The sequence below is a fragment of the Neomonachus schauinslandi genome, chromosome 4 (assembly GCF_002201575.2).
Source record: "Neomonachus schauinslandi chromosome 4, ASM220157v2, whole genome shotgun sequence".
Lineage (NCBI taxonomy): Eukaryota > Metazoa > Chordata > Mammalia > Carnivora > Phocidae > Neomonachus > Neomonachus schauinslandi.
Genome location: NC_058406.1, coordinates 70451753 through 70468888, shown reverse-complemented (window position 1 = coordinate 70468888; position 17136 = coordinate 70451753). Strand labels below are relative to the sequence as shown.

General features: G+C 35.9%; 1 protein-coding gene across 1 annotated transcript in view; it reads left to right on the top strand.

Moving 5' to 3' along the window:
- The window catches only part of COL24A1 (collagen type XXIV alpha 1 chain), a 355028-nt gene that overhangs the window by 335611 nt on the left and 2281 nt on the right, over positions 1–17136 (top strand). Inside the window, 4 exon segments of the mRNA XM_044914336.1 lie at positions 6023–6088; positions 6737–6905; positions 13003–13112; positions 15932–16147. Coding sequence (XP_044770271.1) covers positions 6023–6088; positions 6737–6905; positions 13003–13112; positions 15932–16147 — 561 coding nt within the window.

The following is a 17136-nucleotide window of genomic DNA, read 5'->3' as shown; positions in this document are numbered from 1 at the left end:
CCTTTAATTTCAATTTAAAGGACTGCCTCTATTATCTTTCTAGGGAAGGTTTGCTAGTGATAAATTCTCTTAGTTTTTGTTTATCTAGGAATGTTTTAATTTTTCCTTCATTTTCAAAGGATAGTTTTGTTGGATATAGAATTCTTGGTTGACAGTCTTTTTCTTTCAACACTCTGAATGTGTCATTCCACTGCCTTCTTGCCTTTATGATTTTTTATGAAAATTTATCTGTTAACCTCATTGAGGATCTCCTGGGTCTAATGAGTCTTCTCTCTTTCTGCTCTCAATATTTTCTGTTTTTCTTTAGCTTTCAACAGTTTGATTATGATGTGTCTGGGGAGTTTGCTGAGCTTCTTGGATTTGTAGGTTAGTGTTTCTCATCAAATGTTCAGCTCTTCCTTTTTTTATAATTGAGGTATAATTGACATATAACATTGTATTAGTTTCAGGTGGTTTAGGTTATTTCCATTTCTTGTCTATTGTAAATAATGCTGCAGTGAACATAGGAAATCATATATGTTTTCAAATTAGCATTTTTGTATTCTTCAGATAAATACCCAGAATTAGACTAGCTGGATCATTTGGTAATTCTATTATTTTTTTGAGGAATCTCCATATTGTTTTTCACAGTGGCTCTACCAATTTACATTTCCAACAACACTGTACAAGAGCTTCCCTTTCTCCACATCCTCTCCAACACTTGATATTTCTTATCTTTTGATAATAGCCATTCTAACAGTTGTGAAGTGATAGCTCATTGTGGTTTTGATTTGCACCTCCCTGATGATTAGTGATGTTAAGCACCTTTTCATAAACCTGTTGGCCACTTGTATGTCTTCTTTGGAAAAAATGTCAATTCAGATCTTCTGCCCAATTTTTAATTGGATTGTTTTGGGTTTTTTTTGCTATTGAGTTGTATGAATTCTCTATATATTTTGGATATTAACCCCTTACCAGATTATATGATTTACAAATATTTTCTCCCATTCAGTAGGTTGCCTTTTCATTTTGCTGATTGTTTCTTTCGCTGTGCAGAAGCTTTTTAGTTTTATGTGGTCTCACTTGTTTATATTTTTTGTTACCTTTGCTTTCGTTGTCAAATCCAAAAAAAAAAATTATCACCAAAACTGATATCGAGGAGCTTACCACCTGTGTTTTTTTCAAGTCTTTATCCATTTTGGGTTAATGTTTGTGTATGGGTAAGGTAGTGGTCCAGTTTCATCCTTTCGCATGTGGCTGTCCTGTTTTCCCAATACCATTTATTGAAGAGACTGCCCCTTCCCCATTGTATATTTTTGGCTCCCTTCTTGTAAATTAATTGGCCATATAAGCATGGATTTATTTCTGAGTTCTCTATTCTGTTCCATTGTTCTATGTGTCAGCTTTAATGCCAATATCATACTGTTTTGATCACTATAGATTTTAATATAGTTTGAAATTAGGGAGCATGATACCTCCAGCTTTGTTCTTCTTTCTCAAGATTGCTTTGGCTATTCAAGGTCTTTTGTGATTCCATAAAAATTTTAGAATTGTTTGTTCTATTTCTGTGAAAAGTGCCATTGGAATTTTGTTAAGGGATTGCATGACTCTGTAGATTGCTTTGGGTAGTATGGACATTTTAACAATATTAATTCTTTTAATCCAAGCATGGAATATCTTTCCTTTTGTTTGTATCTTCTTGTTTAATTTCTTTCATCACTGTCTTACAGCCATTATTTCTTGAAATATTCTTTCTGCCCCTTTTTCTCTCTTCTCCCTTTCTGAGACTCCCATTATGCATATGTTATTATTCTTTTGGTGTTCCATAAGTTTCAGAGCCTCTGTTCATTTTTTTCACTCTTTTATCTGTATACTCTACTGACTGGAAAATCTCAGTAAACCTGTCTTCAGGTTCATTGATTCTTGTGTTACTGAAATCTACTGTTGAGCCTCTCTAGTAAATTCTCATTTCATTTTTTTGTACCTTCCAACTGCAGAATTTCTAGTTGGTTCTTTTCCATAATTTCTATTTTTTTGCAATTGATATTCTTTATTTATAAGATATCTTTTTCATATTTTCCTTTAGTTCTATAGACATGGTTTCCTTTAGTTTTCTGAACATATCTAAAATAGCTAATAAATATCTTTGTCTACATAGTACAACATCTGGGCTCCCTCAGGAGCAGTGTCTATTGATTGATTGCATTTTTGTTTGCTTATGGGCCATACTTTAATGTTTATTTGCATGTCTTTTATTGTTGTTTTGTTGAAAACTGTACATTGTAAATAATGTAATGTGGCATTTCTAGAAATAAAATTGCTCCCCCCGGCCCCTGGGTTTATTTTTGTTGCTATTTCTTGTTGTTTGTTTAGTGACTTTTCTGAATATTATAAAGTCTGTGTTCTTTGACAAGTGTGACCACTAAAGTCTACTCAATTAGCTTAGTGGCCATCTAACAATTGGAAAGAGATTTCCTTAAGTGGAAGAACCAGTAAATCTCCCAGCTTTTACCAAATGTCTCTGTGTATGTTGGGGCACCCCTTCATTGTTTAGCCAGGCAACTGAAAACTACACCTTAGCTTTAACTTCCCGATTTCACAGAGACTAAAAGCCAGAGGAGAGAACTTAGGGTCATCTCAGATATTTTCTAAGAATGTGCACAACCTTACATATGCACATGGACTTTTAGATTTCCAGAAATATGTCAAAGATTTTCAGAGTCTTTGTGGACATCTCATTCCCTACCTTTTTCTTGTAAGCTTTTTGTTAACTTATTGTTTGCCCCAACTGTTTTCCAATGCTCCAGACAGCCACAGAGTTAAACAATTCCCTCTAAATGGTTTTGAAAAATGCTCCAAGAGAAAAGGTGTTTTGCATTGGATGAGCTATGAGTCAGGTAAAATAAAAACAGCTTTGCTAGTAGTGTCTTCCAGGGAACCACCAAACAGGTCAGAAAATGATAATTCCCTGGAAATAACTCTTGGAAGCAACCCCAACCCCCTTTTGGGGGCCCCCCCCCCCCCCGCCCCCATGGCTTTTAGGCTTCTTGTTTTTACTGTAATTATGTGGTGTTATTTTTTAGCTACTACAGAACTGAAAAGGAGGACATGGGGGAAAAAAGAAAGAAAGGAAGGAAGACATGGGAATGGGGCAAATTAAAGTTACATGAAGCTCACTGCCCTTAACAAGATTCAGCTATTTTTCTTAAATAAATGCTCCCCACATTGCTGCAAGCATTTTGTTAATTTCTGTAGTCCTGGAAAATCTTCATTCTGACATTTTTTCCAGTTTTCTCATTGCTTTTATAAGAGAGACAGTTCTGGGAGGTTGTTACTCCAGTTTTTTCTGTCTCCTAAATACTCCAGTCTTGAGTATATAGCTTTTTAATAATCTCTGTGATGAAATAGAATAACATATAGAAGAACACTTCTGCTACATACTGAAGTACAATGTTTGCCTCAAACTGAACTAGCTGCTCTTTTCATAGAATACCATATTTACTTGACAGACTAACAGTGTTATACAGACATGAGTATTTGGCAGATATTTCCTTAAACATGAATTAAGTGAGCCTGTCATTTCAAGAAAACTGACAGAAGTTGATGCCAAGCAAAAATAAAAATTCGGGAAAACTTGCATTTACCACTGTGCTTGATAGCTTCCCTGTACTTATATTTTTCTGGTGAGATTGGTGATGATGTTAACAAAAGTAATTGTGTGATATTAATAATGAAATGTGTCAGTATTTGGAAGATCTGCCTAATTCCATAAATCAGTATTTTCTAAATAAGCAATGCACGATGGTAACAAAATCGTGGATACATGAGTCTTTCACAGTTTAAGATAGAGCAATAGATTTTAATATAAAAAGCACAAAAAGTTCATAGACTTGATTTCAGATTTCACATTTCAACTAATCCTTAAACTATCGTTTGTCAAGTTTTGCTGTTGTATCAAAGAATATCCACAATTATCTGAAAAGGTTACTAAAATAATCCTATTTCCTCTCAGGGTGGTGGGAGGTGCCCACCGTGGGCTCCATGCTCAGGGTGGTATCTGCTAGTCCCTCTCCCTCCGCCTCTGCCCCTCCCTCTATTTGCCAGGGCATGCTCTCTCTCAAGTAAAAAAATAAAATCTTTTCAGAAAATAAAAGAATCCTATTTCCAACTATATATCTCTATAAGGCCAGATTTTCTTCATATATTTCAACTAAAATAACATATCATAACAGATTGAATACTGAAAGAAATATGATAATCTAGCTATCTTCTATCCAGACATTAAAGATATGTACAAACATGTAAAACAGTGCCATTCTTATCACACTTTTCTGTTTTGGAAAATACAGTTATTTTTCATTAAAATATTTGTATTAACATATGGGTTATTTTAAAGCAGTTAACACAAATAATCTTAAAATTTGTGTTTTAATTTCCACTGTGGTAAATATCAAAAGCTGTAACTCACATGAATAAAAGTTCTTTAAGGCCCTTAATAATACTTAAAAGTGCAAAAAGTCTTGAGCTGAAGAGTCTGGGAACTGCTTATGCTAGATTTTCTAAGATCAAAGCCCTACTCACAAACCAACTGGAAAATATAAAGGTGGCTACTATTTAGTACTTAATTCAGTTGCCCATGTTTAGTGTCAATATTTTTATGGGACCCGTGTACAAAATCTGCTCATCCACACAGGAATGATGGTCAGAATTATTCTGCATAGAACCAGAAAGGCTGATCCTTCCTGCTTTGTGAATAGACCACGCTTCTCTATCTGATAGCTTTTGTGCAAGGCTATTACTCTGTCTGGAAATCCCACCACCCCCCCCCCCCCCCCCGCCAGCCAAATTCTTTTTTAGTTTTCAGATCTCAAATCAAATGTCATTGTTTCAAAGAAACCTCCCCTGACCTAAACCTTCCAAAGCTCTTCTCCTCCAGATTTCACTGAAACCCCCTAATCTCTTTATGGGTCCAAGCACATTTTTTTCTTTCATTAGCACATATCACAATTTGTAAGTACGTAGTTTTAAGATTTGGTTAGTGCCTTTCTCTCCCTTAAACTTCAGCTTCACAAGGGAAGTTTTCTTTTTAGCGTACTGTTTTGTCCTCAATATGTATCACAGTATTTGGCAGTATATATATATACACAGAATGATTCAATTATTTTCCAATATGAAAACCACATGTTGAGGCAAGGAAGAGTGCATTTTATTGATTGTCCCATCATTTTAAATAGTTTTTCAAATTACTAGCCATGAGTTATGAGAGATCTGTTGAAAACCGTTTTTATTGTATGGCCCTCCAAGTAAAAAGATATCTTAGCAGCACAATCATTCTGAAAGAAATTAGATTGCTTGATTTGTTGATACAGATGCTATTTCACAGAACTTTCTCCCCACTCATACTTCTTAGTATCCAAGCTTTTTTAAAAAATAAAATACAAAAAGACTTTTACTAATGGTTATGCTGAGCCCTTCTCTAAAAATATCTTTTATTAAATACAGGAGGAGATTGGATTCATGCTGTATTATTTCTTTTGGGACAAATGGTGCATTTTCCAACTTCAGAAATTGTTTTTAAGACCACAAAAGTATCAGATTAGACGAATGTGGTGACTACCTCAGGACAGTAGTATTTTATTATATTTTCCTTCCAAGAATGTAACTGTTATAAATTACTACAGTTATTTATTCTTCACCTTACAATTTATTAACTGAGGGGGTCATACTTCATTCTTCTTCCATTTGAGTAACTTTTGCATGTGTTTTTATGTAGCAGTGACAAATAGTTTTTCATTTGAGGGCTCTAGACTTTGGTCCTGTTTTAATTAGGAGACTTTCGAGATTTGGATGAAGGCAGCATATTGTCCTTTTCAGATATCCAGGCAAAATTTGCAAGATCTGTCTAACCATAAGAGTTACAAACCCTCTTCAGGTAATAAGTCTGGTATACTTTAATAGCACTGCTTTCAGAATTTACAGCCTTTACTTTAGAGTCCTCAGTGTTGTTGTTAGTGCTAATCTCAAATGGTTTTGTTTTACACAGAAACAAATGGATATCAATGCTGCTATTCAAGCCTTGATTGAATCACATACTGCCCTACAGATGGAGGTGATATATCTGGCTTTATTTACATTGGCACTCTCAATATACAAATTAAACAGAAAGTTTTTTCAGAGTGCAAAATGTGGCTTTATCTCAAAGGTTGTACTTAGATTGAACATAATGAAACTATTTTTAAGGACAAAGTAAGCATTTTTTAATAAACAAATATATGCATGGAATGTTTTTTAAGGAAAACATTTAAAACAAAAATGTAATATGTTTAAGGAATTTTTTTAATAAGGAATTAGATACTGTAGAAGAAATGAAGTTAAATGAAGTTAAATGAAGCCTAGCCATTTCTTAAAATGGGACCTGTCATTGTTACTCATTTTTCTTATTTAAACTCTATTCAATGTATGATTTTCTTTAAAACATTATACTACAGTAGCCATAATAATTGTTAAGTTTCGTGTTAGCTTGAAAACTAGGCCTTTAGAGTGAATTTAATCTCCTACTTAGGATCAAGATTAATAAAACTTACACATAAGCCTATATTTAAATATAAACTGTTTTTTACACCCCACTCCCAACTCATTGCATACAACAAGAATACATTTTTCTTCTGCCTTGGTCCATGTTGATCATGAGGATTACATACTGGTAATGGCTACTCTATGCTTTTTTGCTAATATGATTCCTATGATGACTTGGCAGAGCTACCAGAATACCGAAGTGACTTTAATTGACTACAGTGCAGAGATATTCAAAACCCTGAACTACCTTAGCAATTTACTGCACAGCATCAAGAATCCTCTTGGCACACGAGATAACCCAGCACGAATCTGTAAAGATTTGCTTAACTGTGAACACAAAGTATCAGATGGTAAGTTCTTGGTTTTTTCAAACTCTGATGTCCAATTTCATCATTTCAGTGTGTTTGAGATTTACAGTGTATTCATTTCAAATCATAATGATTTTGATAAAACCCTTGTAAAAGGCATTTTAGTGTTTTCAAAAAAAACAAATACTCTTAGAGGGAGACATAACTCTGAAGTCAGAGTATCCTTTTCTGAGAGTTCACATTAAAAATGTCTTCTGCAAAGCCTTATTGATCCCCAATTTCTCCTATTCCACCCTAACTATATCACTTGCTTACACTTTGTGCCTGGAACATATCACATTCATGTTAAAAATTAAAATAGAAAGGACTGACCTTTGGGCTAATAGGAGTACCTGTCAGGTCCACCAGAGGTGGCAACATGAAAAAACATATAATAGAGCCCCTACCACCATGCCTCCTAACATTATGGTTTTTACACAAAATGGAAATTAAATGCATCATTTAATTCTTGGAATTTTTTGTCCCTACAGGGATACCCCAAATCCATTACCCAGAGGTGCAAAAATGAATTTAGAGTAGAAGCATCAAGGAAAAGTTTTAAAGCAAGTAGAACAGTTATATCATCTAATGATAAGTAGGGGAACCCTGTCTGCTGCAATACATCATTTAACTTTAATTTTTATTGGGTCTGTGGTCAGCTGTACAATCAATATTAGTAGTTACCATTTTTTCTAAAAATTCTATATCCAACACAGTGACACATATGCTGATTTGAAAAAAAATCATGTTATGTCCTTCTGTAGGGTGAATAGTAGTCCATATTTTATTTAACTTATATACATATATGCCACATAACACACACACACACACACACACACACACTCACCCATTTTTGTCCAAAAACACATACTTCCAATAGAAGTGCAATGAAAATATTCATTTTATTTATATTGATAAAATGCTTAACTTCTATAGATATTTCTTGACCTAGATTACCACAAAAACTAAACTGATATTTATAGTTACAACTGCCTATAGTAATTCTAAGTGATTCTTTCCCATATTTGAAGGCATAAAACTGCAATTCTATAGAATTGAAAGGAAAAAAGACATTTTAAGGCATACAAATGACTAAAATCTAATTCAAGGTCTGCCTTCCTTGTAGGAAAAAATAGCTAAGTGGTATGGATTGCAAAGTATCAGAAAGGTTTTAATGCCCAAAAGTATTTTCATCCCTAGGAGACAGTAAATGCTATAGGGAAACACAAAACGGCAGGGAAGGGGGATATGATAGAAAGTGGAGTGGGGTTAGTTTTAAATATAGTAGTTAGATAAGGCATGTCTGAGAACATGGCATTTGGGAAATATCAGAAGGAGCGAAGGGTACAAGCTACAGGAAATCTAGGGAAAGAGCTTTCCAGGCAGAAAGAACACCTGCAAAGGCCCTGGGAATGAGCGTACTCAGTGTGTTCTAGGATTAGCAAGAAGGCCAATGTGACTAAAAGAGAGTGCGTAAGAGGAAAGAGGTAGGAAATGAAGTCAGAAAGATATCAAAAAAAACAGATTATATAGGATCTCATAGACTACTCTCAAGACTCCAGCTTTTATTCTGAATAAGGTGGGAAGCCATTAAAAGTATTTCAGCAAAGAAATGATATGATTTGACTTAGATTTTTAAAATATTACTCTGGTTAATGTATTGCAAATATAATGAAGACAAGTGTAAAAGAAGCCACTGAAAAGCCATTGAAAAAACCCAGGTAAGAGATGATGATGGGTTGACCTAGGGTTGGTGGCAGAGGAAGTGGTAAGAAATGATCGAGTCTTTGGCTATGCTTTAAAGTAGAGCCAGCAGTTTGTGATGATAATTGGATGTGGGTTAAGAGAGAAATAGAAGGATAGAGGATGACTCTAACAAGGTTTTTGACTAACAGATGGAAGTGTGGGGTTGCTGTAATAGAGATGGAGAAGCAAGTTTTAGGGAGAAGATCAGGAGTTCAGTTTTAGATACGTTTCATTTGAGATGTCTATTAAGGATCAGTAAGAATGTCCAGGAGGAAGGTGGCTGTTAAAAAGAGGGGTCCTGGCTAGGGGTAAAAATTATGAATTTACTTGCATATAAATAGCATCCAATGCCCTATGACTGCTTAAGACTCCCTAAAGAGTAGGTGGAGAAAGAAAAGCGAAGAGGTCTAAACACTATGCCTTAGGGCTCTTTAATGTTTGGAGATCAGTGAAATGAGAAGGAACCAGCAAAGAAAACTAAGAAGAAGCTATACCTGATAGGAGGAAAACTAGATGCATGTGGAGTGAAGAAAATGTTTGCCTGAAGAGGAAGGGATCAACTGGGTCCCAGTCGGGTAAAGTTAAGACAGAGAGGCTACTGGATTTAGCAGCATGAGGTTCTGTGATGACCTTCACAGGAGCAGTTTAGAGGAATGGTAGTGGTTAAAACGTTATCCAATTTTAAGAGAAAATTGTAGAGCCAGAGAGTATCCATTTCCAATAATGAAGCAGGTAATTCAAATTGCCTGGCTAAATTTTTTTTAAAAATGTTTTTTAAGTTAAAAGCATCAAATAGCTAACAAAATAGTGAGGACATTTCAAGCCAACATTTTGAAGAAGACTGCAGAGAGATGAACAGAACACACTTAGAGCTGCTTTCGCCCTGGGTGTGTTCACAAACTAAGTACTGCTTTTGGTGGCTTCGTGGGGCTAGGAGTCAAAAGTTAGAATCTGTGGTCCACCAAGTGTGGGGATTTAGGCTTTCAAAGAGCTGCATTCTAAGAGCAAACAAACTGGAAGAAAAGAGACATTCATACAGATTGTAACCTAGCTTCACATCATGAAGATAGCTCAGAATCTTAAGCTTTGAACTTGGACTAAGATGGTTCCAGATTGCTCATACCCCCACCCCATTCTGACAGAAACTAAAGTCTTCTATAAAATATATCATCCTAGGGCTCAAATTATTTCCACAAATCATTTCTCAAATAGAGTGCCCAGCACATAATCAATGGTAATAAGGAGTACTGGTTGATAAAACACCACGAATGAGAGCTGACAGAAATAGCAAACAGAATTAGACCCGAAAGAAAAATAAGAGAGGAAGAATTTGAAACTGAAGGTATAATAGCCAAGGTAAGCCTTATATAGGAACACAGTTTATTCACAAGAGTAACAAGGAAGACAGAATATATGTGCACAAATACAGATAGGTAAATAGTTGTAGCAGTGGGAGGTTAGAGAAGTTCCTTTCAGATTGCTTTGGTTGTCTTAGTGAAATTGAAAGTTTATCAGTCAAGAATAAGGATGAAGGAATAGGTATAATAAAGTTGAGGGAAGAAGAAAAGGTTTCAACTAGTGAGCTAGGTGAGTGACAGAGGGAACTAACAAGGGAAACATAGTGTCGTTATCTGGCAGCCTTACAAACATTTGAATTTAAAGTGAGTCAAGTCAGCATGGTTGTATTTTTCTTTTTTTTTTTTTAAGATTTTATTTATTCATTTGAGACACAGAGATACAGAGAGAGAGAGAGAGAGAGCATGAACGGGGGAGAGGCAGAGGGAGAGGGAGAAGCAGGCTCCCCGCTGAGCAGGGAGCCCGATGTGGGGCTCGATCCCACGACCCTGGGATCATGACCCAAGAGTGGGGCTCGATCCCACGACCCTGGGATCATGACCCAAGACAAAGGCAGATGCTTAACCATCTGAGTCACCCAGGCACCCCTGCATGGTTGTATTTTTCTTTAGCCATATTTAGCTGTGTGAGTTCAGGCACAGATTAGGCACAAAACTGGATTTCTATAAGACTGGGACTTTATAAGACAAGTACACTGAAGTGAGGCAGGGCAGGGATGTTAAGGAAGTCTCCAAGGAAGTAATCATAGTAAAGGACTAGGGGTTTACTTGGGTAGGAAGAGAATTGAACATATGATTCACATATGATGAAAGATGATGAAAAAAGTGGTAGTATCAATGGATATTAGGTCCTGATGGAATGGAAGAATTTATTAGAGTTAGGACAGCAGAGTGAATGAGCTTAAAAGAGAAGAGGTGAAATTATGACAGAATTCTAGTTGTAGGTAATAACAAAGGCTAGAATATGGCCTAGGAAGTTAATGGTTAAAGTGAATGGGGCAGTAGGGGGGAGCAGTGGAAGGATAGAGAGCACTGGCAGAAGAGTTCAAGGAACTGAGAGGCCAGGGTGTTGGAAGTGCTATCCATGTGAATTTAAAATCATCAAGACTTGGGTCATAAATAGATTTTCTGAAAGTGATAGCCATCCAATGCTAAAATCTTCCAAGAAAGTGGATGACTGCAATGGGAAGGGGTAATGGATGACGTAATGTAATGACAGTAATTTTACCATGGAGTTGTTTTAGGGAAGAAATAGGGAGAATGGAGGTGGCAATGAAGAGCAAGAAAGACACCTTCCCTACTCCCAGCACAACGCTAATAGAGGCTGTGGCAGAACTTGAAAGGGCTGAAAGGGAAGCACTGCCCTCAGGGGAGAGCCAGTTTTGGGTTAGAACATTTAGGCCTACAAAAGATATATTATGGTATAGTGCTTCATTAACAGCTCAACATATCCTGAAAAAAATTATGAAGTCCCTACCAAGTCACCATTATACAACATAATGCTTGAATTCAAAGAATCCTACCCTATATAACAACAAGAGTTTGCTTGATGGAAAACTTTTTATAAGGAATTTATTAGCTCACATAATAGAAGGAAACTGTTTCTTGGAAGAGAAGAGATAGTAGTGAAGATAATGTTTTTACCCCATTAGACAAAATTGAAAGCCTTCATTAGATCCTGGTAAAAAGTTCCGCACTCATTTCTATAAATTTGACAAAACGTCCAAAATTCTAAGGGAAGGGGGCAAAAAGGGACCAGAGGATAGGATTTCTTTCGCCCCTTTCTTCCATATTGCAATAGATCAGTGGTTCTTCAAATGTCCCTGGACCAGAATGAGATTCTGTTGAAATACAGATTCTCAAGCCCTGACTTAATGAATCAGCAACTCTGGGGATGAGGCCCAGCTATCTGAGTTTTAAGAGATGGTTCTAATGCCACCAAATTTGAAAACACTGCAATAGAGGACAGTGCCTACTCTTGGATCCACCAGTTCAGCAAGTATTCATTTTGAAGGATTAGTGGAATAGTAGAGGAAAGAAGAGTTGAGGATGTTTTGGAAGTCTAAAATAATGGACCAGAGAGGAAGCCCAGCATGAGGTAGAGGAATCTTTGCAATAGGGTAAGGATGGAACGGACAAGGATTTCTTCTACCTACGGTAGAAATGACATTTGCCAAATACCTTTTGACTGTCTTGCCTTTTTAATGCAAAAAAAGCAGGGCTATCTCATTCAAAAATTCTTAGTCTTTGCTGTTAGAATAAGGTGCTACTTCAATATTCTGAGCCTGTTACTCTGGAATTACGATACTAGATCGGTACTTTTTCAGCCTGAGTATTTCCTATAGGCTGACTTTAAGACTCCATTTGATTCCGCTGGGCATTCAGTGAAGACAAAGGTTGGCAGGCTTACACTGGCTGTAGGGATTTCAGTTTTTCTCACAAATCTGATAAAGAAAGCACAAAAATGATAACCATTTAATTGTACATTTTCTTTCTATGAAAACAAAGGATGTTTTATTATTTTTATTCTAATTATCATAAAGATAATATTTTACCTCAGACAGATTGAAGTTGTTTCTGTTTAATATATATATATATTCATTTTTAAACTCTGTAATGACAAAGAACAGATGTATACAAGTACACCACATCAACTGCAACTTTTCTATTAACTATGTAATTTTAGACAGTTCCCTTTAAGCTGATGAGCTTATCTGTAGAAAGAAGCAGTAAATTCAGCCATTCTATCATTTTTTGTCAAAATTATAAAATGCCCTTAAATTGATAGTTATATGAAAAACCCAGTATTTTGGGTATCAATTTTACATAATACTCGCAGCTTTCATTCATTGACTAAATGTAAATATCTTTATAATCTAAGTTTTTTTACAGTTAAGACTATAAAAATATATTTTTAAAGTATGATAATTTGCAATGATGGTTCAAATATGTTTTAGTATGGAGTTTAAGTATTTTTATGTTTTACAATGAATTAATAGGAAAATACTGGATTGATCCAAATCTCGGATGCCCTTCAGATGCCATTGAGGTTTTCTGTAATTTCAGTGCTGGTGGTCAGACATGTGTATCTCCTGTTTCTGTAACAAAGGTACGTATTGAATTGTAGAATATATGCAGGTACTTGCCCAGTATCAGTGAACATGATTTTTTAAATTCTGTCACTTTAAATAATTATGATTTTTTTTAAAGATTTTATTTATTTATTTGACAGAAAGAGACACAGCGAGAGAGGGAACACAAGCAAGGGGAGTGGCAGAGGGAGGGGGAGAGGCAGGCTTCCCGCAGAGCTGGGAGCCCGATGCGGGGCTCGATCCCAGGACCCTGGGATCATGACCTGAGCCGAAGGCAGATGCTTAACCATCTGAGCCACCCAAGCGCCCCTAAATAATTATGATTTTTATGAATGGAAGCAAGGTATCATTCTCTACCATATATAAGAAAGAATTTTTTGTTTTTAAAAAACAATTCTAGTAGAATCTTGATATTTTGATTGTGTATTTTATGATTGGCATGTCATGGCTTATTCTACTGATTATGCTTTTTAATTTCCTTTTAGAAATGTTGGGGGACGCACACCTGGGTGGCTCAGTCAGTTGAGCGGCTGACTCTTGGTTTTGGCTCAGGTCATGATCTCAGCAGGAAGTCTGCTTGGGATTCTTTCTCTCCCTCTTCCTCTGCCCCTCCCTGGCCTCCCTCCCCACCCCCCCCCCCCCAAAACCATGCAAGCTCACTCTCTCAAAAAAAAAAAAAGTGAAACATATTTTCTTATGCAAATAAATACATTAGAAAATCCCCGAACAGCTGCAATGTTTATAATTAGTAATCAGTTACCTAAAGGTTTTCTGAAAATGACATCATTAAAAGAGGAATTTTGCCACAAAGTTTGCTTTTTTGATGATTTAGCACAAAGAACCTCCCTTAAACATCCATTGAATATTTTTTAAAACTTCTTTCAAGTATAATAAAATGAATGAAGTTAGTTTGGTATGATACTGGAATTATAACAAGCATTTGTAAAACCTAGAGCTTAGTTCTACCTATAACATATATTGAAGAAATCAAAACTGCATTTCTTTCTTTTTGTGGTTAAACCAGTTTGGTATTATTACCAAGGACTTATTTCTCATTGACAAATAACTGATACACGTGCCCTTTGTATGTTTAGTCCATCATAAAGAGGCAGCGGCTAAAATGTGCAGTCTGTTAGTCTCTGTAGCTGCTTATTGTTTCACTGCCCTTTTCTAAAATATCCCTCTTCATTGAGGGTGTTTCACCAGTTCATCATGGTGGGCATTCACCATTATTTCTCTCAAAGCAGAGGCAGGAAAGATTCTTTCATTCCTAGGGAATCTATGTTCCTCTGATGAAGATCAGCATGATAGTCCTAATTCCAAAATATCTGCATGATCATCCTCATGCCCCTGGATCTGGCCCAAGAATTTTATTTGGATTATCACAGAAGACAGATGGGGACCGGGAAGTGTGTACAAAGGAGATAGGAATAGTGAAGTTGCTGCACTGTAATTCCTTCCTTGCTGAATCAACTCTCCCATCTCTCCTATCTATAAACTCAGCCTGAGAAAGAAAGGGCAGGTAGTGGAAAGAATGGTAGACTTGGAATCAGGGACCTGAGTTCTAGTCTCTGTCCCTCTACTAACCTGGCAAATGATACTCTGAGCCACAAAAGAGCCTACTCTGTGCCAGGCACTGTGGTAGGTAAGTGACATTTGGCACCTTAAGTCCTTACAACAATCCTGCCATGTCAGTGTCATACTCCACTTTACCAACAAAGACACTAAGGCTCAGAAAGATTAAATAGTTTACAAGTTTGTGATTCTCAGCTATAAAATAAAGGAACCTGAACTACTTAAACTCTAATGTTCCTTATGATGATCCTTCCATGTTTTCATCCTCATTGACCTTCTTTTTTTTGCCTTTCTTCTCTTTTTCTTTAATTTTTTTGGTTGTTGTCTTTTTTTTTTTTCCTTCTCTGATACCTTTTCCTTCTCTGATACCTCATAACAGCTACAGAGACTAACAGACTACACATTTTAGCTGCTGCCTCTTTATGATGGACTAAACATTACAAATAAAATTCTAATTTTATGTTTAGAAATTAATATAAATTCCTTGTAGAAACCACTTTTGTTCACTTATGTTATGACAATATGCCTGCTTGAATAATAATAAAATAATAATAATGTCAAAAGCTATAGAAAAATCTACTTCCTTGTCCAAGCCTGGGAAATCTGCAGTCAGAACGCCTTGCTCCAATTTTGCTCTGTATTGTTGACTTTATTATTAATACTTGTTCATGCATTCATTCATTTCAATAAACATTTATTGATGACTCCACTCTATGACTGGAACTGCATTAGGGCCTGGCGACACAAAGAATAAGATTCCATTCTTGTCTTTAAAGGCTCTCATAGTTAAAACTACTCAACAGGTATTATTGCAACTTGTAACTTATCTTTGGAAACTCAAAAAAAGATCTTCAAAGGAAAGTATATAAATTATATATAATTTATATAACATTTTTTGGTCATGTCTAGTAGCCTAATGGCATGCTGAAGCCAGCTCATACAGATTCAGGAGACCCTATTGTTAACACCCCTTTCCAGCTCCGTGTTCAGTGATACTACCATGATTGCCTGAAGCCAGTCACAGTAGGAGTGTTTATACCATGGAAATTGGAAAATGCTATAAATCAGGGATTACCGCCCCTACTCCACCCTTGCAAGAGCCAGTGGCTAAGCATTTATCAGCATACTGTTGATTGGCACTTAAATGCCAAGGAAAGGGACTTTCTCAAGGCTGCATTTCAAGGACTTTCCCCAGATTCCCCCAAATTATAAGTTTCTCAATTGCCACCTTATAACCTGTATATTATTTCTATGACATTAGTTGGAGTTTGGAGTTGGAAAAGTCCAGATGAACTTCCTTCACTTACTGAGCTCAGAAGCCACCCATATTATCACCATTCACTGTCTAAACACACCTGCGTGGACAAGTGCTCAGTCAAATGGCTCAGGATTGCCTATTGGCTTCAAGGGATGGAATGGCCAGATTTTTGAAGAAAACACTCTACTTGAACCTAAAGTGCTTTCAGATGACTGCAAGGTAAGGGATGGCACTTTTAGAATTGTTCAGTATAACTAACATAAAATTGATAAGGCCATAAAATTAAAACAATGGATTTAAGACTTTAACTGCAAACTGAAGATCCAGAAGGGTAGTAAGTTTTAATGTGCCCGATTTGTAATGACATTACATTTTTCAGAATCGATCATTTGCTTATATCATATCTTGTCAACTTCTGTCACACCCACTGGTCATCCATGGATTTTTATATGCAAAACAGACGTTAATACATAAATTTAATTTTTATTGCTCATATGAAATATTTATATTACCCCTGCATGGATAGAAAGAGCACATAAATAAATAGATTGATTTCTTATATTTTCACTACTGTAAATTGACATCTCATTATGTATGGAATACAGGTTATAGAGGCAAGTCCGTTGTATTTCATCTTGTCAGTCCCTATACTTGATACCAAATATGGGCAGAATTGCAGATTGGCCCTAAAAATCAATATTTGAATAAAAGCTCATTTTTCTTACTAAAATTAAATAACAAATGTTGAAAAATCTATAATTTTAAAATACTGTGGTATAAAGCAGGTGTCAGCAAACTACAGTCCACCGACCAAATCCAGCCCACCACTTGTTTTTGTAAATAAATGTTATTGGAACATAGCCACACTCATTCGTTTACTTATTATCTATGGTTGTTGTCACACTATGATGACAGAGTTAAATAAATGTGACAGACTATGGCTCACAAAATCTAAAACATTTGTTACCTAGCCCTTTACAGAAGAATTTCCCAACCCTGTTATAAAGAGCAGCCACTTTACATACATATCATTAATGACTTTAAGTAGCTTGGTTTCCTGGTCGTGTATACCATGAAGCCCGTGATTTAACATCTCTTACCATTTCCAGGGGACTCTACTTTTTCACATTTTATTTTCAGACAAATAGTGGTTGAGTATTTGAAAAATGAGAGGCAAACAGTTAGAAATATGTGGCTCATTCTCTATA